The 25,720-nt window shown below is 37.1% G+C and overlaps 1 protein-coding gene across 1 annotated transcript in view; it reads left to right on the top strand.

Moving 5' to 3' along the window:
* LOC111154994 (stromal antigen 1) overlaps positions 1-25,720 on the top strand; it is a 432,305-nt gene that overhangs the window by 301,911 nt on the left and 104,674 nt on the right. Inside the window, exons 10-12 of the mRNA XM_022514974.1 lie at positions 7,406-7,529; positions 22,785-22,883; positions 23,390-23,469. Coding sequence (XP_022370682.1) covers positions 7,406-7,529; positions 22,785-22,883; positions 23,390-23,469 — 303 coding nt within the window. The remainder of the gene's footprint in view (positions 1-7,405; positions 7,530-22,784; positions 22,884-23,389; positions 23,470-25,720) is intronic.

Below are 25,720 nucleotides of genomic sequence, written 5' to 3'. Positions count from 1 at the left end.
GGGCTCTATCATAGGAAGGTGAGCCACGATCAGACATTGACTGAGCCACCCAAGTGCTCACAAGTATAATCTTTATTTGTCTTAAGAATTACCTTATTAGGGGTGCCAGGGTGGCTCAGTGGGTTAAAGCCTCTGCTTTCAGCTCAGGTCATGATCCCAGGGTCCTGGGATTGAGCCTGCATCAGGCTCTCCAACCAGCGGGGAGCCTGCTTCCCCGCCGCCTGCCTCTCTGCCTACTTGTGATCTCTAACAAATAAATTAATAAAATCTTTAAAAAAAGAATTACCTTATTACCTCTCAGAGATTACTTTCCTTCTCTGCCATCTAAACACCATTATTTTATGTTTTATGCGGTTTTTAAGTGGAAACTTAAATTCTGTCCATCATGACTCAGCCATGCAGTCTTGAGTGCAGAATACGTATTATTACTATTTTACTTTGGTCTTTCAGCACTAAAATAATGTGGTTTTTGTTTTAGAGATTCACCCTTATTGAGTCTTGCCAAAGTATCAACCTGTTATCCTCATAGAAACGACAATTTTTAAATTTTCTGTTATCTTACTGCCTTTTTTTTTTTTAATGAGGTCTTAAATAATCTAGTGTTGGATCTGTCACAACTTACTTTTGATACATTAAAATTTCAGCTGCTTATAACAGGATTGCAAACAGTTGAGAATGTGACCTGCCTTCCAGAGTTATCAGTAGAGATACCAATCATTGATTTTTCCAGAAGTATTACTTAATATACTGATTAAGGGACGATTTTACTGCATATACATACTAGAGATGTTGTGCAGTGATGGCACTTTAACACTCCGAGTTTTACCTGCCACCTTAATGTCAAATAAATACTGAATATTAATCTATACACTGCTAGATGTAACTACTTACTTATAGGAAATATGAAAAATAGAAGAGCCTTTTATTTGACTCAGTCTTCATGGTATTGTTTTAGTCCAGAATGTGATAAATCATACAGACTGTAATTGACCCAGTTCCTTTAACAATTAAATGGCATATAGTAAAAACAAGTGGATATAAAAATAGAATTTAAAGTACTGGTTATGAAAAACATATTCACGATAAATACATAGGTAAATATTTAGTGAACAAGATACACTCTTAGACTGTTGAAGGAACATTCAGTGAATTAGAATATAATATTGAGGAATTAAGCCAGGCAAAGGAGATATGTAAAAATGTTTCTAATACATGGGGGATTGTTTGAGAGGCTTCAGAAGTCCTTCACATAGGATTTCAAAAGAAAAGAGAAGTATTGGAAAATAGTATGATTGAGATAACTGAAATTTTATAAAACTGGTTTAAAAAATAGAATTGTCAGATTGGAAAGACTTAACAAGTGTTGAGGGTAAGAAAAATATTTCATGTCTAACCATAATCAGAGTACATAACACCAAATATTATGAGAAAGTCTTAAAAGCTACCAAAAATGAAAGAGTGTCTATTATTTCAGTGATGGTGAAGAGTTAAAAAGTTATTAGGCCTTAAGAATGAATAATGGAGGGCGCCTGGGTGGCTCAGTGGGTGAAGGCCTCTGCCTTCGGCTCAGGTCATGATCCCAGGGTCCTGGGATCGAGCCCCACATCGGGCTCTCTGCTCTGCGGGGAGCCTGCTTCCTCCTCTCTCTCTCTCTGCCTGCCTCTCTGCCTACTTGTGATCTCTGTCTGTCGAATAAATAAATAAAAATCTTTAAAAAAAAAAAGAATAATGGAAAAGGAGGTAACTTAGGAAAGATTTCAACAATTTTGAAAAAATGAAAAGTGGATGTCTGTTGTTTTCTAGTGGTCTTTCATTTTATACTATGATGAAACATTTTCGAATAATGTCTTCAGAGCAATTCTTACACAATACTGTGGTATGATTTATTCTGAGCAAATGGCCATTTTTTAAAATGTAGTTGTCTTCCTAATATTTCATTTTTGACCTAACCTATATGTCAGATTGATAGTTAAAATGCGATATAAGTTAAAGATATTGTTCTTTAAAATGTAATGTATTCTTGACATTCAACTTTTAATCTTATGCCTAAACTTCTGTTAATAGTAAAATATTAAGGAGTTATGCAGGGTAGCAGACAGCCATGTCACCTGCTCTATATGAGTCTCAGTGATGCAATGCTTTTCTGTGTATTTTGTCACTATTTTCACTAATAGATAATGCTGCAAAATTGAGATGGAAAACATTTCCAACTTTTTATTATAAAGCTATTACATTTCTAGTGCATTTTAAGTAACTCTGATCATCCTGAAATAATTAAGTAAAAGATACAGATTTAAGTAGCAAACAGGAAAGTTTCAGCTTTTCAGTTCTTTTAAACATTGCTGCCTCATAGAAGCCTTCTTTGACCCCATCTTGTCCCTCCCATCAATTTATGTGCTTCTGTGTTCCCTGTACTGTCCTTTACTAACGTTTAACATTTGCTAAAGGTGATAATTATTTTAATCATCTTTCTGTAAGTTAAGGTCTTTATTCTTAAGTTCTTGTTTTCAGTCTAATAAAGGACGCAGTGTATCTTTTCACTAGTTCTTCAGCAGTTCTTTTCTTTCTTGGGCTATTGTTTTTTTATTCTCTCTAGTTCTGCTTTGGAAAATATAATTTTTTTAGCCAAATATTAGTGACAGAGAATTGGTTGAGACATGAATTCATTTTGAGCTAAAATTTAGATAGCAGCCGTCTTGGCACTTGTAATTGTTTCTCACTCTAGAGCTCTCGTGAGATTCCTTGTACATGAGGGATAATTTTAAGTGTCAAAACGCCCATATTAGCCAAGAGTTATTCTCCAAAATTTATATTGCAGTCATTTTAATTTAGTCTACTTCCTTACTGAGAAAGCATCTGTAAGAGTAGTACAAGAAACATTTCACTAAAATTCACTAGAGTTAAATTTCATTTTGTTGTAAGCAGAAAATAATTTGAATTCCATCTGCCAGGAAAGTAATCCAAAATGAAAATTTAAAGTCCAGATATTAAATTAAAGGGTCACATCTCCCAAAAAGGCACACTAACTCTGAGGATCAGTAAATTAGATAAGTTTTTCATTGAATGAACATAATCATTTTTTATGCCATAAAATAGAGTTACAACAAAGGATGAATTACCACAGAATTATTATTTTCTAGGTTTTCTTTTTCTTTTTGAGTTCAAAAGTAGTATATCCTGACTTCAATCTTAGTTATTCATTTCAAGGCCCATACACTAGAATTAGGAAAATTAGTTCATCTTATGATTGCCTTTATACCTTCCCCTGTTGTACTTTTTTCCCCCTACTTTAATCCTTGCTTTGGAAACTCCCAGATATCTGCAGGTTAAACATTACTTTTCTAAATGGACTGAGGCTGGTGGAAATAGAGATTAAGGTGTTAAAAAGAAATTTTATATGAAAATCAAGGTTTAGAGGAATATTTCAGAACATACTGCATTTTTATTTTACACTTCATCTACTGAAATAGACTCTTACTTCATAGAGGGCAGAAAAGCTATATCTGGTAATAAAAGGATATGACAGAACTAACACCACAGGAGCTTGAAAGAATAATCATTGTTTGTATTTAGAGCAAAATGAAGGCAGCGTAAGCATAGAGATGACCACAGATACATAGATACTGATGCACTTGAACTCTTTGGACTAAGGAAGAACTCATTCATAGACCACACTAGAAGTTTAGTTATTGGTATGGGTCTTTAATAAAGTAGAAAGTAAGAATATCTTTTGCTATGTAACAAATTATTACAAAATTTGGCAAAACAAAACAACAAACAGTTACTACCTCATAATTTCTATGGGTCGGGAATTTAGGAACAGCCTACCTAGGTGTTTTTAGCATAAGTTATCCCACTGGATTGCAGTCAAGACTTTGGTCCAGACTACAGGCCTTTAAAAGTTTGTATAGGGTTGGAGTACTTCCTTGTAAGATGCCTTACTCACATGGCTGTTGGTAAAAGACCCCAGTTACTCATGATGTGGAGTTCTCTGTAGGGCAGCTAGAATGTCCTCAGGACATGGCTTCGAGAGAGTGATCCAAGAGAGAGAACAAAGCACAAGTCACAGTCTCTTACTTGACCTAACCTCAAGAGTCAAAAATCCATCATTTCTACCACATCATGTTTGTTAGAAACAAATTACTAAGTACACCCACATTTTAAAAAAATAAGAATTTGTCTCCATAAAAACTATTAATAAAGAGTGTGTGGACATATTTTAAAGCTACCACAAAGGAGTTCTACTTTTATGTATTATCGTTGATTACATAATATAATTACCTGTAGAGAATGATTAATCTCACAGGACTGTATCAAAAGCAAAGTGGGTTGGAGTTTTAGAACCTAAACAGGAGACAGATTACCTAGGGATTTTTAATAGTAGCAGAATGTGTTATCTGACCACATTCAGTCAAATTGTAAATCTAGAAGGAATACTAAAAATTTTAAAGTTAAGGTGGGAGGGGTCAGACTAGCATCTGAAACAAAGAATATGATTCCAAAAAAGACAAGTTGTATTAGAATGTTGGCAGTGCATACAGAGAGGATTTGTGTTCTAAGAGCAGAGCCTTTAAAAGTCTAGTAAACAAGATTAAAAGTCATTAGAAATTAGGCTTAGACATAGAGGTGATTATAAAATAAAAGATTTTGAACAGTATTTCTCTACTGAAAGCTGAGCCTTTATATTCTCTAGCCTTAGGAATTAGACACTCAATAATCTCAATTCCAATAGTAATGGTATTTGTAATGGTAATATAAGTTGTAATGAGTAGAATGATTGAACTGTCTTTATATGCACTTACCATAGTTAGTAATCTCTGTAGGTCGGTTGTTTTTCTTTTTTTGTTTGTTTTTGTTTTTGTTTTAAAGGTTTTATTTATTTGCCAGAGAGTGAGTGTGCGTGCACAAGCAGGGAGAGCAGCAGACAGAGGGAGGAGCAGGCTTGCCACTAAGCAAGGAGCCCAATTCCAGGATTGATCCCAGGACTCTGGGACCTGAGCTGAAGGCAGACGCTTAACTGATGGAGCCACCTAGTCAGTTAATAAAAGGAAAAATATGAAAATAACTTAAATGTCTGCCAGTGAGAGAATATATAAGTGGTTTATAATTTCTCTGTATGCAGATAGGAAAACTGAACATCATTAAAATTAATTAATGGCTCTGGAGCTATATAAATCAGTCTGTATGAATTGCAAAACATGGTTTGTGAAAACAAGTTGGAGAGGATATCTACAAGACATTATTTATGTAAAGTTTTAAAATATGTATAACTGTACATAAGAAGTTCAAGCATAAAGGTAAAGAAGACAGTGGTAGCCACTGAACCAAGAATAGTCCTATGCTCTTTGGGAGGGAGATTGTCAGTAAGAGGTATACAGGAAGTTTCAACTGTAATATTTTATTTCTTAACTGAATAGTGGATACACATATATTCACTATATTGTCTTCTGTATATTCAATGTTATAATCGTCTAGGAACATTCTCTCACAGTTGTAGTAAAGCAATTTTTTTCTGCTGCATTATCTGTAAATGTTTCGATTGATGACACTTAAGAGATTATAATTATAAACATTTATGGAAGATTTAGTAGGTGCTAGGCATAGTTCTAAGTATTTTACTTTTATTACGTGATTTCATCTCTGTGAGCACTAGGCTAGGTACAGTTTTATTCCATATATTATTCCATATATTATTATTAACAAAATCTAAGAAAGGGAAGTAACTTGCCTAAAGCTACACAGCTTGTAATTAGTTGAACTAGGATTTGAACTTAGTATGTTTTGCTCCAGAGCCATTAGCCTTGATGCTGTAGAATCTCTCCCTAAGAAGAAGGTATTGGGCGCCTGTATGGTTCAATCAGTTTAAGCCTCTAACTCTTGATGGACTTCCGCATCAGGCTCCCTGCTTCTCCCTCTTCCTCTGCTGCTCCCCCTGCTTGTGCTTTCTCACTCTCTGTCAAATAAATTAAAAAAAAAAAAAAAAAAAAGCTTCTGACTCTTGATTTCAGCTTAGGTCATGATCTCAGAGTCATGAGATTGAGCCGTTCATCAGGTTCCATGCTCTTTAAAAAAAAAAAAAAAAGATATTAAAAAATGTAGGAAATCTAAAAATTGTGATTTAGTAGTATGACTTTGAAAATTCCTTACATTTTTATTCTTGAGCAATGACAGGGACTTAGAAGAAACTGAGATTTTATTATTAGAAATATTAGAGGATTAAATACCAGAATGCTAGCGCCTTACCTATTTTGTCACAAAAGAGAAACTAAGAAAAGCTCCTTAATTAACATTAAAATTCTAGCTAAATTATTGCCAGATTAACAATTTAATTGACAGATGATTGCCTTATATAAATTGGAGAGTTAAGAATTACCTAAAATTTTAAATCATTTATGTATGGTAAATCAGAAACCTTGAAGATCCATCTACAAAAGGAAGTTAAGATTTAACACCATATTTAATAGGATTTTTTAAAAGCTTAATAACCAGTTGAAAGATTAGGTAAAAATAATAAAATTGTATTTGTTCATGTTTCACAGATTTTAGAGTAAGAAAATCATCCAAGGAGGGTTATATTAGATGCTTATAGTGAGACGAAAAGCCATCTGGGCATGGTGCCAAAAATCTGACTTTTGGTACATTTCACAGTATAGTCACCAAGATTGTTCCCATTGTGACTAAATGTGAATTATTAGTATAATTACTTTGAGGTTTTCATTTTGTAACTGTTGTATATTTTCAAATATAAGCTTCTGTCATTTTCCCTTGTAGATACTAATTTGTGTTCCGGTCATATTTTCTCTTAATTCAGTAGATGTATACTAACTTAAATTCACAATTAGAGAAACAATTTTTAAGTTCTGTGTTATTCTGTGGTATGGTGGTATGCTGGTTTCCTCAGATTTAACATGTTTGTTGACTCCATAATAGTTGGGAGGCTTTCAGAAAGCTCCAAGTACCATTTCCTACTCCAGTGAAAATAAAGTGAAAGATTATTTCCAGAATTGTTTTTCAGTTTGATACTGATAATTTTTATTTTATAGAAAACATCTAGGGGCACCTGGGTGGCTCAGTCGGTTAAGCGTCTGCCTTCGGCTCAGGTCATGATCCCAGCATCCTGGGATCAAGCCCTGCATCAGGCTCCCTGCTCACCAGAGCTCCCTGCTCCCTCTTCTCTGCCCCTTTTCCTTGCTTGTGCTCTCTCTCTCAAATAAATAAATAAAATCTTAAAGAAAAAAGAAAACATTTTAAAAAATAGAAGATACTCAAATTGTAGGACTTTTGAGAGTATATTGGATATAATATTTATTACTTGCTGAAAATTTGTATGAAGTACATTCTAGTTTGGGATGTTAATCTGAGGTTTGTCTGTTTTTTGTTTTTGTTGTTTTGTTTTTTCCTCTAGTGATGCTATTGCTGAGATTAGAGCCATTTGTATTGAAGAAATTGGAGTATGGATGAAAATGTATAGTGATGCCTTCCTAAATGACAGTTACCTAAAATATGTTGGCTGGACTCTTCATGATAGGGTAAGTTACTCTCTTCCAGACTTTCATAAAAGATATGCTTGTACAAGGTACTAGAATGCTAGGAATTAAGATGGCAGTGGTTGGTTTTTTAGGAGTTGTAATAATAATGGAAAATTTAAGGTGATAGATTCATTTGATGGCCATGACAAAACTTGAGACATTGGCCCACATGAAAACTCTGTCTTACTTAGTTGTAATACTGTCTTAAACCAGGTTGACAACATGGTACATCTAAAGTTTTAAGAGATTATAGCATCCTAAGAAACTAATTATAATCCTTTTCTAGTTTGTAATCAAAAGGAATTCTTTGTTTCTCTTAATATGTAACAATAAAACTTTTCTTTTGAATTTAAGGCCATACCACAGTAGAGTGTTTTATCAGAGTTGAATAGATTTATTCGACTTTAAAATATTTGATCTAAAAATCTTTTTATTTCTATGCCTTTAGAAAAGGTTCTGATTTTAAAAGGAATCCCACATTATCAAATCCTGAATAAGTAATCCTCAAAATAACCAAGGGTAGGAGTGACAAATTATTGGAATTTTTATATTGAATGACCTGATATTCTGTTACTTGAATTGCCAGATATTCACAAATACAGAAATACTACAGTTCATTTTAAACTGTTATCATCTATTATTTGAATTGTTAGAAGTATCATAGTTATTAGAAGACATTTTTTAATGCACTTACATCGTTAGACTTTTAAGTCAATTTTGGTAATATTCTAAGACTTATTTTCTATGTATCACTGTTAACAGCCTGTAGAGCATTTACTTTTTAAATAGCCCCATGATGGGGCACCTGAGTGGCTCAGTCGGTTGAGTATCTGACTCTTGATTTAGGCTGGGGTCATGATCTCAGGGTTGTGAGAAGGAAACCTCTGTCAGCCTCAGTGCTAGGCAGGGACTCTGCGTGAGATTCTCTCTCTCCCCTGACCTCTGCCCCTTCTCTCAGCCCCCCTCACGAGCACGCCCTCTCTCCCTAAAATTAATAAACAAATCTTTCTAAAATAAATAGCAGCATGCTAAGTATTATCAAAGACATTTTGAAAACCACAAAATTACATATATTATAATAAAACAGCCCTTGGGAATTTTACAGGCCATTTTTGCTGTAAGAGTTCAGAGTATAGGGGCACCTGAGTGGCTCAGTGGGTAAGGGCCTCTGCCTTCAGCTCAGGTCATGATTCCAGGGTCCTGGGATCAAGCCCCACATCGGGCTCTCTGCTCAGCAGGGAGCCTGCTTCCTTCCTCTCTCTCTGCCTCTCTGCCTACTGTGATCTCTGTCAAATAAATAAATAAATAAATAAAATCTTAAAAAAAAAAAAAAAAGAGTTCAGAGTATAGGGAGATCATCACAAGTTGGCTGTTTAACTTCACAATTATTTTTTTTTTCAGTATTCCAAGATTCACTGTTTATGCACCACACCCAGTGCTCAATGCAGTATGTGCCCTCCTTAATACCCACCACCAGGCTAACCCATTCCCCCAGCCCCCTGCCTTCCAAACCCTCAGATTGTTTCTTAGAGTCCATAGTCTCTCGTGCTTCATCTCCCCCTCTGATTTACCCCAATTCACTTTTCCTTTCCTTCTCCTAATGTCTCCATGGTATTCCTTATGCTCCACAAGTAAGTGAAACCATATCGTAATGTCTCCTTATTTCACTCAGCATAATCTCCTCCAGTCCCATCCATGTTGACACAAAAGTTGGGTATTCATCCTCTGATGGAGGCATAATATTCCATTGTGTATATGGACCAAATCTTTATCCATTCGTCTGTTGAAGGGCATCTTGGCTCTTTCTACAGTTTGGCAATTGTGGCCGTTGCTGCTATGAACATTGGGGTACAAATGGCTGTTCTTTTCACTATATCTGTATCTTTGGGATAAATACCCAGTAGTGCAATTGCAGGGTCATAGGGAAGCTCTATTTTTAATTTCTTAAGGAATCTCCACACTGTTCTCCAAAGTGGCTACACCAACTTGCATTCCCACCAACAGTGTAAGAGGGTTCCTCTTTCTCCACATCTTCTCCAACACTTGTTGTTTCCTGTCTTGCTAATTTTGGCCATTCTAACTGGTGTAAGTTGGTATCTCAGTGAGGTTTTGATTTGAATTTCCCTGATGGCTAATGATAATGAACATTTTTTCATGTGTCTGTTAGCCATTTGTTTGTCTTCTTTGGAGAAGTGTCTGTTCATGTCTTCTGCCCATTTTTTGACATGATTATCTGTTTTGGGGGGGGTTGAGTTTGTGAAGTTCTTTATATAGATTTTGGATATCAGCCCTTTGTCTGTAGTGTCATTTGCATATGTGTTCTCCCATTCCGTGGGTTCCCTCTTTGTTTTGTTGACTGTTTCCTTTGCTGTGCAGAAGCTTTTGATCTTGATGAAGTCCCAAAAGTTCATTTTCACTTCTGTTTCCTTTGCCTTTGGAGACATGTCTTAAAAGAAGTTGCTGTGTCTGATGTCAAAGATTACTGGCTTTGTTCTCCTCTAGGATTTTGATAGATTCCTGCCTCACATTGAGGTCTTTTATCCATTTCGAGTTTATCTTTATGAATTTTTTTTAACAAATTGACTCTGCTGACCGACCATTCTTCTATACATAGCTGTCCAATTTTCCCAGTACCATTTATTGAAGAAACCGTCTTTTTTCAACACTGGGTAGTTTTTCCTGCTTTGTCGAAGATTATTTGACCTTAGAGTTGAGGATCCATATCTGGACTTTGTTCTGTTCCACTGGTCTATGTGTCTGTTTCTATGCCAGTACCATGCTGTCTTAGTGATCATAGCTTTGTAATAAAGCTTGAAATCAGGCAATGTGATGCCCCCAGTTTTGTTTTTCTTTTTCAACATTCCCTTAGTGATTTGAGGTCTTTTCTGGTTCCATACAAATTTTAGGATTGTTTGCTCCAGCATTTTGAAAAATGCCAGTGGAATTTTGATCAGGATGGCATTGAAAGTATAGATTGCTCTAGCCAGTATAGACATTTTAACAATGTTTATTCTTCCAATCCATGAGCATGGACTGCTTTTCCATCTTTTTGTGTCTTCTTCAATTTCTTTCATGAGTGTTCTGTAGTTCTTCGAGTACAGATCCTTTACCTCTTTGGTTAGGATTATTCCCAGGTTATCTTATGGTTCTCGGTGGTATAGTAAATGGAATCGATTCTCTAATTTCTCTTTCTGTATTTTCATTTTTAGTGTATAAGAAAGCAACTGATTTCTGTGCATTGGTTTTGTATCCTGCCACATTATGAATTGCTGTATGAGTTCTAGTAGTTTGGGGTGGAGTCTTTTGGGTTTTCCATTTTAAGTATTATGTTATCTGTGAAGAGAGGGGGTTTGATTTCTTCTTTGCCAATTGGAATATGGTTTGTTTCTGTTTGTTGTCTGATTGCTGTTGCTAGGACTTCTAGTACTATATATGGTGAGAGTGGGCATCCTTGTCGTGTTCCTGATCTCAGTGGGAAGGCTCTCAGCTTTTCCCCATTGAGAATGATACTGTGGATTTTTCAAAGATAGATTTATGAAGTTGAGGAATGTTCCCTCTATCCCTATACTTTGAAGAGTTTTAATCAGGAACAGATGCTCTATCTTGTCAAATGCTTTTTTGAATCAGTTGAGAGAACCATGTAGTCTTCTCTCCTCTCTTATTGATTTGTTCTGTCACACTGATTGATTTGTGAATGTTGAACCACCCTTGCATCCCCAGGGTGAATCCCACCTGGTCATGGGGGATAATTTTTTTAATGTACTGTTGGATCCTGTTAGCTAGGATCTTGTTGAGAATCTTGGCATCCATATTCATCAGGTTTAGGGATAGGGGTAATACTGGCTTCATAAAAGGAGTCTGCAAATTTTCCTTCTGTTTCTATTTTTTGAAACAGCTTCAGGAGAATAGATATTATTTCTTCTTTGAATGTTTGGTAGAATTCCCCAAGGAATCCATCAGGTCTTGAGGTCTTGTTTTTTTGGGAGGTTTTTGATCACTCCTTCAATCCTATTACTAGATATCAGTCTATTCATGTTGTCAGTTTCTTCCTGTTTAAGTCTTGGAAGTTTATATGTTTCCAGGAATGCATTAATTTCTTCTTGGTTGCTTAGCATATTGGCATATAGCTGTTGATAATAATTTCTGATGATTGTTTCTATTTCCTTGGTGTCAGTCATGATCTTTCCCCTTTCATTCATGATTTTATTGATTTGGGTCCTCTCTCTTTCTTTTGGATTAGTTTGGCCAGTGTTTTATCGATCTTACTAATTCTTTTAAAGAACCAGCTTCTAGTTTCATTGATGTATTCTACTGTAGCTCTAGTTTCTAATTCATTGATCTCTGCCCTAATCTTAATTATTCCCTTCTTGTGCGTGGGGTTGGCTTAATCTGTTGTTGATTTTCCAGTTCCTTAAGGTTTGTAAAGAGAGTTGGTGTATTCAGGATTTTTCAGTTTTTTTGCGTGACGCTTGGATGGCTATCTATTTCCCCCTTAGGACCGCTTTTGCTGTATCCCTTACGTTTTGGACTGAAGTGTCTTCATTCTCATTTGTTTCCATGAATTGTTTAAGTTCTTCCTTGATTTCCTGGTTGATCCAAACATTCTTAAGCAGGATGTCTTTAGCTTCCAAGTGTTTGAATTCCTTCCAAACTTTTTCTTGCGATTGAGTTCCAGTTTCAAAGCATTGTGGTGTGAGAATATGCAAGGATTAATCTCGGTCTTTTGGTATCCGTTGAACCCTGATTTGTGACCCAGTATGTGGTCTATTCTGAGAAAGTTCCATGTGCACTTGAGAAGAATGAGTATTCTGTTGTCTGGTCCAATGTGTCATTCAAAGCTCTGGTTTCTTTGTTGATTTTCTGCTTAGAATATCTGTCTGTTGCTGAGAGTAGCATGTTAAGATCCCCTACAGTTAATGTATTCATATCAGTATGACTCTTTATTTTTATTAACAGGTGTCTTGTGTAGTTGGCTGCTCCCATATTGGGGGCATAAATATTTATAATTGCTAGATCTTCTTGGTGGATAGACCCTTTAAGAATGATGTAGTGTCCTTCTGTATCTCTGACTTAAGTGTTTAGCTTAAAATCTAGTTTATCTGGTATGAGAATCACTACCCTGTCTTTCTTTTGAGGCCCGTTGGCCTGAATGATGGCTCTTCATCCCCTCACTTTCAGTCTGGGTGTATCTTTAGGTTCAAAATGCGTCTGTTGTAGATAGCATATGAACGGGTCCTGTCGTTTTATCCAGTCTGCAAGCCTGTGCTGTTTATGGCAGCATTTAGGCTGTTCACATTGAGAGTGATTTTTTAAAGATAAGTCTTTATGGATATCATGTTGCCTGTGAAGTCCTTGTTTCTATAGGTTGTCTATGTAGATTTCTATTCTGTGTCATTCTTGGATTCTTCTTCTTACTTATTTTTAATTAATGATTAAAAGGGGCTCTTAATCCCACACTTAATTTGGAGGAATAGTCAGTTGGTACATAGTGAATTTTTTCCTGAATATTTATCTTCCTAGCATTTCAAAATTATTTTCTCTATACTAATAAACCCCAAGCATAATCCTAGGTTTTCTTTTTCTAATCCTCATGTGGAATTCGGGACTTGCACAGCAAAGCCTCATCTCAGGTTTATACAATTAAATTTTATACATTGTGAGAGAAAGAATTACACAGCATGTCCTTACAGATGTACACACATGGCTAAATCAACAAGACAAACTTTTTAGTAGGAATACATCTAAAGTTCTGCATTTTATTCCCCAGCACTACCCTACCCACTACTTCCTCTGGGAAAAACACTTTTTTTGGTGGCTTACCAAGAAACAAACCAACATTATTTTAAAATAAATCATTAAACTCTATAAAAGCTTTCTGTCCAGATGAAGAAGGAGGGAGGTTTTATTTATTGTTGATAAAATGATATAAGGATACTGTTTTCAGTAAAATGTTTTTATAAACCTTTTACAATCTCCCATTACTTAATTTAGAAAAGCTATAAACATTAATCCCTTCTCAGCTTTCCTTTTTGTCATTCTAATATCACTGTAATCATATACTATTTTTTTTCCCTGAGGAGTGTAGTCATTTGCTTTTTCTTCTTTTAATTATCAGTTTGAAACTGCTTATTCTATAGGCCAAGGCCTGTGCCTTCATACTGTCCTGTGTCTTTTCAAATGAGCTGATAAAATTCCTCTTTTTTCTAAAGTTTACATTGTAATTGTAAATTGCATTTTTTCAGTTTTATGGAGATACAATTGACATACATAACATTATAGTAGTTTAAGGAATACAACAAGGAATTGATACTCCTGTGTCTTGATTTTAGAATATCAGTCTACCCTTCTCAGTAAGACATTTTTTGATACTGCCAGTTTATATAAATTTTTATATGTTTTAGTCAGTAGAAAGACAGCAATTTCTAACAACTAAAGGAGTTATTTTTTAGAAATTCAGTTTGTCTTTCTGTTAACCAAAACTTATTTCTAAATTCTCTACCCATTGGTTTTTGGTTCTTTCATTGTTGGTGACACAGAATAGGTCTAATTTAAACACAACAATAGTAATCTCTGTGTTCTAGATTAAATATCTTAGTTTTTTTATTATTTATGCTCATGACACTAGATTACCTTTCTCTTAACTTTATAGTTTGTTGCTATTGCTCTGTATTGCTTTCACTTTTCACTTGGCTTAGGAGTATAGTTCTACTTTTTAAATTTTTGTTTATTTGGTGGGGGGGGCAGAGGAAGAGAGAGACTCTTAAGCAGGCTCCACACCCAGCGTGGAGCCTGACACAGGGCTCAGTCTTAGAGCCTGGAGATCATGATCTGAGCCGAAATCACGAGTTGGACACTTAATGGACTGAGCCACCCAGGCGCCCCCAGTCCTTCTACTTTCTTATATGTGCTTGATTCCTCATATCAAAATCTCTTAGAGCTTGGATGGGGTTTATTTTCTTCAGTCCACCCCATTTCATCTTCTCTGTGTTGACTTATCCCATATCCTGTTTCTTTCAAGTTCCCTAAAACCTTTTTAGCTCTGTATTTGCCAAGCAAATGATACCTGATGCCTATCATCAGAGGTAGAAGTTCTAACATTTGTGCCCACTCAATCTTGATATTAGGTTCACCGAGGAAAACACAACACAGTCAAGCACTGGATGACACAGTACTTTACTCATATACGATAGGGCAGAGCAAGACTGGTTTCACTAGTGGGCATTGGTCCCCCAGGGACAGCAGTCAACACAGGACACTTTCCCTGCATGCACCTCTCTTATGCTACAGAGCTAAGGACCTTGTCCCCTCCCCTCAGGAGATAGATTTAGTAGTGAGTTTGGCCAGGTGCCATATGACTTAAAATATGTGAGCAGGACAAGAGAGCCCACACTGAGTCTGAAATAGGAAACATATTCCCACACAAGGCAGTTACCCCAGCCATGAATGCAAAGGCTCATTTCTTGATAATGAAATGTTCCAGTCCCTTAGCCCATTCTAAGCAGCCAGGTAGAAGTCAAAAAGACTGTACATAGAAGACTGCCTTTCCCAACAGTCCATACCTCACCCCTGCTTGGCCCCTGAAGTGACAGATAAAGCATATCAAATCCTGTAGGACCATTGCCCACCCCAAACTTGGAGCCAGAATTGGGTCCAGTAGGGTCCTTGAACAACCTATATGGATGTGGATTTCTCATAAAGCTTCCCTGTCATTTGGATGGCACTTCACCAGGATGATTAAGAGAGCCAGACCCAGGAGGATGATTAGGCTTCTTTTGAGAATTATCTTCAAGTAGGAACCTCAGGTGTCTGGAGTAAGCCAACTAAAAAGGTTAAAAACTGAGTCTGAGGGGATTGTGAATGTATTGGTAATAACCATCCCACCTGTGTGTGGGTATTTACCAGCTCATATTTTAACTTACCTGAATTGTTGACATATACACAGCAGAAAATGCTGGCAGTCACACAAACATCACCCTCTTCTGCCACCATATGATTGAGGGCTATCTATCACCATGTAGGCTGGTGAGTTCACTGAGTCTTGTTGATCTTGTATGGCTTAGACAGTAGCATTAACTACTTCTGCCATGGTTAAGGACATAATGCCATTTTTTTCTAGGTTATAAACCATTTTTTCTAGGGTCCATACACCTATACCCAGTATTTGAATTTGGATAATTGAATGAAACCAGTGGTTAATTTGTCTTCCTGGGAGAGAACTGTGTACCACTCTGTAGTGTGTTAGCAAAGTGGGTCCTTTCCACCCCTCTGTGCAGTTCTTGACATGGATAATGAGGCAATAAAATCTTTCCCTTGGAGGCGTAAATTTTGTTGTCCATTAGAGTCCACAGAGAAATATATAACCCAGAGGGATGCAGGTGACATCTGCCAGGGATTTGTTCTCATAATACTAGTTCTCATAATACTAGTTCTCATAATACTAGTTCAGTTATATACAGTCCCAGCCTGCTTTTGCCTTGTGATTGCAGAGAGAGAAAAGTTATGTATTGGACTTCCAATTCCAGAATGTCCGTATAGATCAGTAATAACCATTCTGGTACAGGGGTCTTTTTCTGTCACATCATAGATAATATTAAAGCAGGAGACTCGAGTATGCCTGCATCTGGATCTGTATTGAAGGACTCACCTGGTGATTTGACCCATTGATAGCTTGAGGAACATCTGAGTTGTTGTGTATTAATCACGTCCATTACAGTGGGAGTGTAGGATAAGAAGAACTTTATTCGGAATGACAAATCCAGCATTGGTTAAGTTTGCCTTCATTCACTATGGATGTACTGATTTTTATCAAGGTGTTGTTATACCAGGCATTCTGTAGAAGAGGATACTGTAGAAATGAGAAGAAAGAACATTATTCCCACCCGTCTTTCACTCCATGAACCTTCTGAGGCCTGAAATGTCCTAGTCTACTATTTGGGGTGCTAGTTGCCTGGGTATTGCAACCCATGCTATCTGTCCCAATCCTAATGGTACTTACTGCCTTTTTGAGCACCCAGTGTATTGTTGCTTGACCCAGACTTGTTCTCCTCAGTTGGCCAATCCCAAAAGGGAGGCCATGTGCTGCATAATCTTGACTTGTCCAGTAATGTCACCCACCTGATTTGAAGGGTCAAATGTTCCCAACACTACTAGAAGGACCCTAGCACCATGATACTTCTTGGTTTTGTCTCCCACCCTTGTGGTTTCCCATAGAAGGAAGGTGCACAAAGGAGGAAGCATCACATCCAGATTAGAGTCAGGAGGCCATGTCTGGCGTGCTATGACAGCAGAACTGTAAACCACCCCAAAGACATACATTCCCAAGTGACAAAAGAAATGATTTGGTATACTGAAATTGGGATTTTGCAGGCACAGTCTAAACACATATCTGTCTACTCTACCCTCACCCCATCCAAGTTCAGTATTTCCCAGTATGCATTGTAGGGCCACGTTTCCCTTGCACTACAGTGCATTGTTGAGTAGCCATACAGCCCTACTCAGATGAGGGTACCAATCCACTAGTAGGCTATCTTGGTATTCTTTCTTTAGTTGGTGTGTAAATCAATCATTTATTCATTTAGTGGCTCTATTGGCATGCTGGTGACAGTGTGCATGGAAAGTACATTTCCATGGGATTATGCCCGTTTGTGGTCTCACTTGGTAATGAAGGATATTCCTCGGTCAGAGTGAAGTCTTACAGGGTGTCCAAAAATACGACATAAGTTTTATTCAGCTGTGAGAATTTCAGCCAGCATTCAAATGTCAGATTGGAATAGTAGTACTGTAGCCTGAGAATGGCCATGAGGCATCATCTGTGTGCATGGCTGTGGTTTGGGGGTACATTGTGATCAATCTCCTAGACCAAGGTTGGTCCCAGTCCTTGATTAATATGTCCCAGTTCTCCTAGATGATATGAGTATATTGAGAAGAATCACAAGATTGCACTGCATCATTAGTCTTGCTGTCTTCCAGGGTCATCTCTTGGGCTTTATCACATTTTTTGGGTGTAGGGGGAGCTATATCACATTTTTTGCATTGGAAAAGACTCCCATGTACAGTTCACAGATGTACCCACTGGGAGATTGTTGCAGCCTGCTAGGCACAAGCTGGTTTGGCACAAGAGTGCTGTTTATGTTTTTATTTTAAAAGGTCTTTTCCCATGAGTATCCACATGAGTGACATACATGTTTTCATCCCAGACAGCAAGCTGCTGCCTTAGTTATTTTCCACACACAGGACATCCCTTAATAGTCCAGTCCTTTAGTTGCTATTCTCCTGACCATTGGTAACAGCCCATGAGTTGGTGAAAATCGATCAGGGAATGGTGGTAGGGGCGACCTTCATGGCCATCACCATAGCACAGGTCTTGGCCCGTTGGGTAGAATGTCCATATCTTGTCTCAGTCAAAAGATGACCATCCATTGGCCAAATGGCATCTGCAACTCTGCAGACCCTATCTGCTTTAGTTTCACAGAGTGGTCAGTAAACCATGGTTTATTGCACATTTTTTAATCTTGTGCCCCAGGTAGCCCTAGGAGGGGCCAAAACATTCACTGTGAGTTGTTTGTGCCTTTCTGATAAGCTGGCTATTTGCTTTTGGAGCCTGCTAGTCCTTTGGTATGTTAGCCAGGCCTGATCTTGGAAGTACCATTTCCATTTTTATGATTGAACTTTATTGAGCCCTTTTAATTTTATTGGTAGGCTTTGTCATCACCCAAGTGAAAATGGGTAGTTCAGGTTGCAGTGTCCTATGTGGCATTCTAGATGTATAATGCCCCATCTTTTTTAGTACCCAAGAGCAAGCAAAGAAATGTCATTCAAAAGGGGTATATTGCGGGGCTCCTGGGTAACTCAGTCGATTAAGCATCTGACTCTTGGTTTCAGCTCAGGTCTCCACCTCATGGGTTGTGGGATCAAGCCCCACGTTGGGCTCTGTGCTCAGTGGGGAGTCTGCTTGAAGATTCTCTCCCTCTTCTCCCCCCAAATAAATAAACCTTTGCAGGGGGTGGTAGCTTCTAGAGGGTTTCAGATTCAGGGTCCATGAGAACAGTGCACCCCAGTGACAATTTCCTGCTGCCACAGACCAATCAGTATGTAGAGGGGTTGTGGAAACCTGCAGTTCCATCAGACCAACAAGTTTCAAAGGTTCCAAAAGCTGTGCCTGGCCCATGGCTTGTTGAACAGCTTCTAAGGCCTGCTGCTGCAAAAGACTTCATTTAAAATTGACTACTCTGCAGGTCATCTCAATGAAAGGAGCCAAGAAAGCACCCTGGTGGGACACATGCTATTTAAACTACCCAAAGAGGCCCTCTAGCAGTTGCGCTTCCTTTTTATTAGTGGGTGCTGCTAGGGCCTGTATTGTTTCATCGTTTCTGGGATACTTCTTTGGTTTCCTACCCAAGTGGCCCCTAGGAATTGCACCTGCTTTGCCAGGCTCAGGACTTAGTCTAGTTTTATATTCAAATTGGCACTAATCATTCTATCAGTGACTAAGTACAGCACTATAGCCACATATTTTTCATCAAGCCCATTCAATAATGGCATATTACAGGCTGTTTTGTATGAATGCAAATTGGTCCTAATCCTCATCCTGCAAAGGAACCAAGTAAAAATCATTAGCCAGAGCAGTAACAGTGTGCAAGTTTTCCATATGGATTGCCACCATGAAGTAATGGTGATAATGTCAGGGACCCAAGCAGGAACTTCCATGTTTAACGTGTGATAATCTGTCAGCCTCTGAGGTCCAGAGGCCTTCTTGACTGGCCAGACTGGGCTATTAAATTTTGACAGGGTGGTTAATAGCACCTCTATCTTAAGTGTTGAATTAACAGAATAATGTCCTTTTCAGTATTTTTGTTGAACAGTGTGCCATGCTTTGGGCATGGTGTTGGTAAGGAATGTACCTTGTCCATAATGCTTGAGTCTGCCCTTATTGTGGTGCCCACCCCTTGAGGTGGTGATGGTGTTCAGTAGCACACACAGCCAAAATGTTAATACCTATTCATGTACTCAGTGGTGGGAACCACAATCATTAGCATCCAAAATGGTCCAAAGAACCCCATCTAGAAGCTCATGTGGACTTATCTATCATAAGTAACTACATCCTCCTCAAAACTACCCACAGCCATTGTTTTAATTATTGTCATTGGGGCACTAATACCCAAGGGACCTAAAATAAATAAGTAAAAATTGTTAAAAAATTAGTTATTGAGGAGCAGGTATGTGGTAGGCACTATGTTAAGCAGTATTCACATTTCAGTCGGATTTTGTGTAATGGAAAAACAACAAAGCTTTTAGATGTTATAATAGAAATAACTTGCAGAATATAGTTGAGCCCCAGAATAGAGCAGTTACCTAAAAGGCAACTGGAGTTTTCATATCAGTTATTACACAGTTTTCTGAAGTACTGTCATGGGTACCATCTTATTTAAGTTCCTGTAGTGTAGGCAGGGCATGTTACAGATAAAGAACCAAGATTTAGGAAGAGAGGTAGTTGACCAGGAGGCATCACTGGACAAAGTAGAGATAAAATTCAGTTAATGTCTCTTCTCTACTTATAATTGGGTGTGTGAACTTAGGTAGATGGACTTATTTCATCTTTGATGGCCTTATTTTCAAATCTGTAATTGGAGAGAAGTGAGGAAACTATTTACATGCTATCTTAGATCTGGGGTTGTGATTTTATGTTGGGACAGCTGTCCTTAGTCTTTTGCTCACCCATTGTTGATTTCTTGTAAGTATATGTATCATGTAATACTTTTGTTGGCTTCCCCCCTATTTTGCCTCCTGGAAGACCATGTCCTGTGAGCCATTTCCATAGATCTCTGTGGACTGCCCTCTGACTTTGCTGTCTATTAAAGTTATTATGCCTCCCCTCCCCCAACCAGCATCTACTAGTTATGAGAATTCTACCTTGTCTATGCTACTCTGTGCTCATATCTCCATTGCTATCAGAAGCTAAAATTTAAAAAAAAAAAAAAAAAAAAAAAAAAAGCTAAAATTTTTTGAATGTCTTCTGTCAGCCTTAAACTATAGAACACACTTACTGTGAATCTTCTCAGGAAGGATTATGCCTGTATCACTAGTAGTTTCCTTTAAACAGAGTATTCTCAGAGCCCTTATGAGGAACATATTCAACTGGTAGGTCTTCTGAGTTTAATAATAAGTCCTTTCTGGCATGCTTTCCTGTGTCTTTAAATTCCTTCCTTCACAGTCTGCCACAATGATTTTGTCATCTCTATGTCATTTAATGTGCACCATTGCTTTTTCCTAGAGCTACCCAGTAAGATGTTAGGCCATTCCAAAGGCCCTTACAGAGCCTTACATCCTGTTTCAAAGGAGAGTGCCCTGTATCCAAGAACTGTCCCATATCTTGTTTTCTCTAACCACACCCTCAGCAACCACCAGCATATTTTCCTGGTTCTTGCTGGCCTATTCCTGCAGCACTCTGTAGCATATATTTAATTACTGATTTCATATTAAAAGGTTATCTTAGAGGTTGTCCTGCCCTGAAACAAGGAGGTTAGGCTGTTTTATCCTCTATCATTCTCCACTTGCTATGGGCCTCATCCTGGAGGGAGGGAAAGGGTGTAGACAGGGCAGTGTGGAGCGTAACCTCCCAGGAATCTCTGCCAGGTGATTCTTTTCAACCCTGGGCAGATCTCCAGAGAAAAGCGTGCGTATGAACCATTAGCAAGTCAACACAGGAGCAAGCGGGAAGATTAGCCTTGTATAGTAGAATATGGGAATCCAGTTTGGCCATCAAGAGCATCTACTACAAGTATCCCAGGTACCTCCTATGTCCTAGTGACTTTACCAACAAACATCATCTCATTCAGTAATGCACTAGAGAACACTTGATCAGGTTGCAAGAGAGTTATTATGCACATCCCTTTGCAAATCCGAGTTCAATAACATTTCATTGGTAGCTCGAAATTGGGGATGGAGTGTTTACATCACAGAAATATGCAAATGCAACAATTCAGGGCCCCACCCCTCAGAACTTGTTGTTAAACTTTGACCAGCACGGGATCTGGCTTAGTCAATCAAGTGTCTGACTTTGATTTCGGCTCAGCGTCATAAGATCGAGCTCCTCCCCCACTCAGGCTCCATGCTGGGTATGGAGCCTGCTTAAGATTCTCTCCCTCTGCCCCCTCCTTCCTCTCTAAAAAAATAAAATAAAATAATAGAGATGCCTTGGTAGGTCAGTCAGTTAAGTGTCTGCTTTCGGCTCAGGTAATGATCCCAGGGTCCTGGAATGGAGTCCCACATCTGGGTTTTTGCTCAGCAGGAAGCCTGCTTCTCCCTTTGCTTGCCACTCCCACTGCTTGTGTGCTCTGTCCCTCTCTTTCTTTCTCTCTTTCAAAAATAAATAAAATCTTTAAAAAATAATAATAGTAATAATAATCCCTGACCAGCATACATCTGCAGTAATCCTTGCTAATGAAATTGGTTACCATCATTTTATAAATGAGAAACTGAGTATCAGAGTGATTAATATACTTGTCATCTTTCTTGTTGCTAATAAGCTGTGTTATTGGAAATCTAGTTCTGTTTGCTTCTAGGACTTTGACTTCTGTTATAGCACTTTCTTTTTTTCTTTTTTTTTTAAAGAATTTCCAGTGTCCTTTGAATATGTTGAGCGAATTGGCTAAATTTCTAATAATCGTGATTTCTCATGATCTTCACCAACATTTTCTACTCCAAGTTAATGACTTTATTAAAGATAATCCACTAATAAATAGCAGCCTCACTATTTCTCTCTATCCATTTGCCTCTGTTCTAAATATAAGAATATTTACCTGTTTTTTTAACTCTCCTCTTTCTAGGTTGTAAAAAGAACCCAGAAAATATTTGTTAAATGAATAAATGATGATCCTATAATATGAAATTAGTTTTTCCTACAGGATTTTAGTAGTTATATAAAGGGCAAATCAGCATAGCCTTCTGAAATTAAAATCATAGGTTAAAAATTTTCTCAGAATGTGACAGTACAACATAGGAAATTCTATTGAGTCAGAGTTAATAAATATTTGAAAAAGTTGTAGCTTACTCTCAAGGGGTTTTCAGTGCATTTTTAATTAAATAGAAGTACAACACAGACTGTACAATTGCTAAGTTCTACCGTTTGTTGAATTACAGTATGATGTAAATTAAATGGATAAGCTGATAATTAGTCTTCACATAGGCTTAAATCTTTTCAACTTCTTCGGCATGGAATTGACTACTTCTGTTGTGTTTTTATTTGTATTCCTGAAGCAAGGAGAAGTCAGACTGAAATGTTTGAAAGCTCTACAGAGTCTATATACCAATAGAGAATTATTCCCCAAATTGGAGTTATTCACTAACAGATTCAAGGTAAGCATCATGAATGCCTAGTTTATTTTGTTTTTTATTTTTAAAATGCTAGTTAAAGATAGTTTAGCAAATAACATTACTATAACAAGTGTTTAGTACATATTCTTTACTAGATATTCTTTAAATAAACCTGTCTTAAATAGATGAATGAGTTTCTCCTTTACAAAAGTTATTGCCAACATGAGTTCTTATTTATTGCCTTCAACGGAAGGCTCTCCTGCTTAAAAGAACATTTTCTTTATAAACAGCTTTTTATAGTTATAATATTTTGCACATTAAGGTTTATTTGTCTTAGTGTTAGGGAGTGCTAGATGATGAGAATGATTTTAGATTATGAACATTTATACTACCACCTCCTTTGTATGACAGTGGTAATAAGGGTTTAAGAGTAAAGCTTTCCATTTAATGTACCATTAGTCTTGCATGTACTTCCCAAAGATATTGCCTTAGGTCTGTCCCATCTTATTTTCTGCTCATGTTTGGTTTGATTTTTAATTTTTTTTCAGGATCGCATTGTATCAATGACACTTGATAAGGAATATGATGTTGCTGTTGAAGCTATTCGACTGGTTACTCTGATACTTCAGTAAGTATAATATTTGTTAATAATTTAATATTGGGAGCACCTGGGTGGCTCAGTCAATTAGGTGTCAGACTCTTGATGTCAGCTCAGGTCTTGATCTCAGTGTCATAATTTCAAGCCCTGTACTGGGCTCCATGCTGGGAGCGAGCCTACTTGAAAAAAAAAATTTGTTTTCAATAATTTAATCTTGGTATTTTAATGTCTTTTTCTTGGTATTATTGATGTACTTCACATATATAACACTAATGTATGTCTTATCACTTTAGGTTCTACTTTTACACTTAAGGTTAGGTTTGAAACAAAATGTTTACTATTTTTCTCTTTTTCTGTTTTTTTATTTTGACTGTTCCATGTAAAAGTTCTCTTACGCAGTCCAGAGAAAATACCAGCAAAGTAACGTATCTTTCTGTTTAAAAAGAGGGAGAGAGAGAAGGCCTCAAAAGGGATAGGTTTTTCAAACAGGCTCCTTTGGTATGGTATAGACCTATCAGAAAGGAAATAAGGCATTTAAATTGTGTCATTCAAATAATAGAAAAAGTTAAATAGCAGTAATTATCTATAGAGCTTTGACTAAAAACTGGGAAGAATGAATGTAAGAGAATATAGGTCTTAGCAAAGTCATTACAAATCCTCATCCCAGTTTGTTACACTGTATCTATCACATTCCAAATAACCATCTATTTCAGGCTGTTGTTTTGATCTTTTTTTTACCTCTTTCTGATCTAGTACCTACTCTTTATCATTATAGCTTTATAATACAGTATATGACATAAATAAGCCCTCCTCTTTTTGGTTGATTCCTTCTTCTTTGCCTTTCTTTTTAAAATCCACTAGCTACTTTTGGATTACTTTCCTTCTGTATGAACTTTTTTTTTTAAGTATATCTGTCTAATTCCTCAAAAACTATGGCTGGGATTTTAAATATTAGGACTGCATTTGTTACTAAAAGATCTGTCTTAACCGCTAACTCAGGAAACAAATGGGCAAGCCTTTGTGTGCCAAACTACTCCTTCCGGGGAATAATGAAAGGGCTGGACAAATCGAAAACATAGCTTCTAGCTAGGCTTGCCAACACTGTTGCCAAACCAATTCAGATAAACTCATTGCAAGAGAGGCCATTAACTCTCAAGAGATGAAGGTTTGGAAAAGAGAAAGGGAGCGGGGGACATGGTAGTCTCAGGTCTTAACAACCAACCTCACCAGCAAGTGGAAACCTAGAATTCTGTAAAGAGAGGTTCAGGGGTGTATGTGCAAGAGAGCAGACAGAGAGCACGCAGTCATTGTTGAGGGTCAGTATGTGTTTAGCCCACATAATGAGCAGGGAAGGGAATGTGAGGGATGTGGTTTTCCAGGCATTCTTTTGCTACCAGAGCTTTTTTGGTTTGCCTATAAGGGATGTTCTGGTCACTACAAAAACACCTTCATCAGTGCCTGAAGAAAGTGTAATAATTCAGCCCATTATGTGGGCTAAACACATACTGATCCTCACCCGTGATTATGTGCTGTCTGACTGCTCTTTTGAACGTTTGGTTAGATTTAAGCTCTCTTGTCTTGTTTCTGGTTTTAACTGTTGGGGTCTGTGGTTGAGGAATAGGACTCTCTAATAAAACATTGAATTTTATGATAGATTTAGGAAAGAATTCAATTCTTTATATGTCACTTATTATATAAATGATACATTTCTCTATTCATATCTCATTAGGTATTATACACAAGGTTTAATTTTTTTCATATGTTAGATTAATTATTAAATACTTTATGGTTTTATAATGTAATTTTGTAATGTAATGTGATTTATTAAATACTTTATGGTTTTGTAATGTGATTTTGTAATGTGAAGTTTTTAAAGATTACATATTCTGATGGTTTGTTGATTCTCTTGGATTTACTATGTAAATTATTATATATCACCAGCAAACAGTTTCAGTTTTGTCTCTTTTTTTAACCTTAAAATTTTTGTTTCATTCTCTTGTTTCATTGCATTAAGCAGGACTTTTAGCACTATAAATTTACCACTGAGAGTGGATCTTTTTGTTCTTGTTCTAGGAAAGTATTTAAAGTTCTTTGTTGCTGTAATTTCTGAGATAGATTTTTTGATATGATAGAAATTGCATTGTATTCTGAGTTTTCTGGGAATTTCTTTTCAAATCTTGATGAGCCTGAATGAAATTGATATTGTCTAATGGTATACCACCCATGTATTTCTAGAATAAGTCCTGTTTGAACATAAAACATTTGGTTTTATTGTGTTTTG

This window comes from Enhydra lutris, unplaced genomic scaffold (genome assembly GCF_002288905.1).
Source record: "Enhydra lutris kenyoni isolate GAN:26980312 unplaced genomic scaffold, ASM228890v2 scaffoldscaffold39, whole genome shotgun sequence".
NCBI classification, from domain to species: domain Eukaryota; kingdom Metazoa; phylum Chordata; class Mammalia; order Carnivora; family Mustelidae; genus Enhydra; species Enhydra lutris.
Note: the sequence above shows the minus strand (reverse complement) of the source record. Positions and strands in the feature narration are given on the sequence as shown.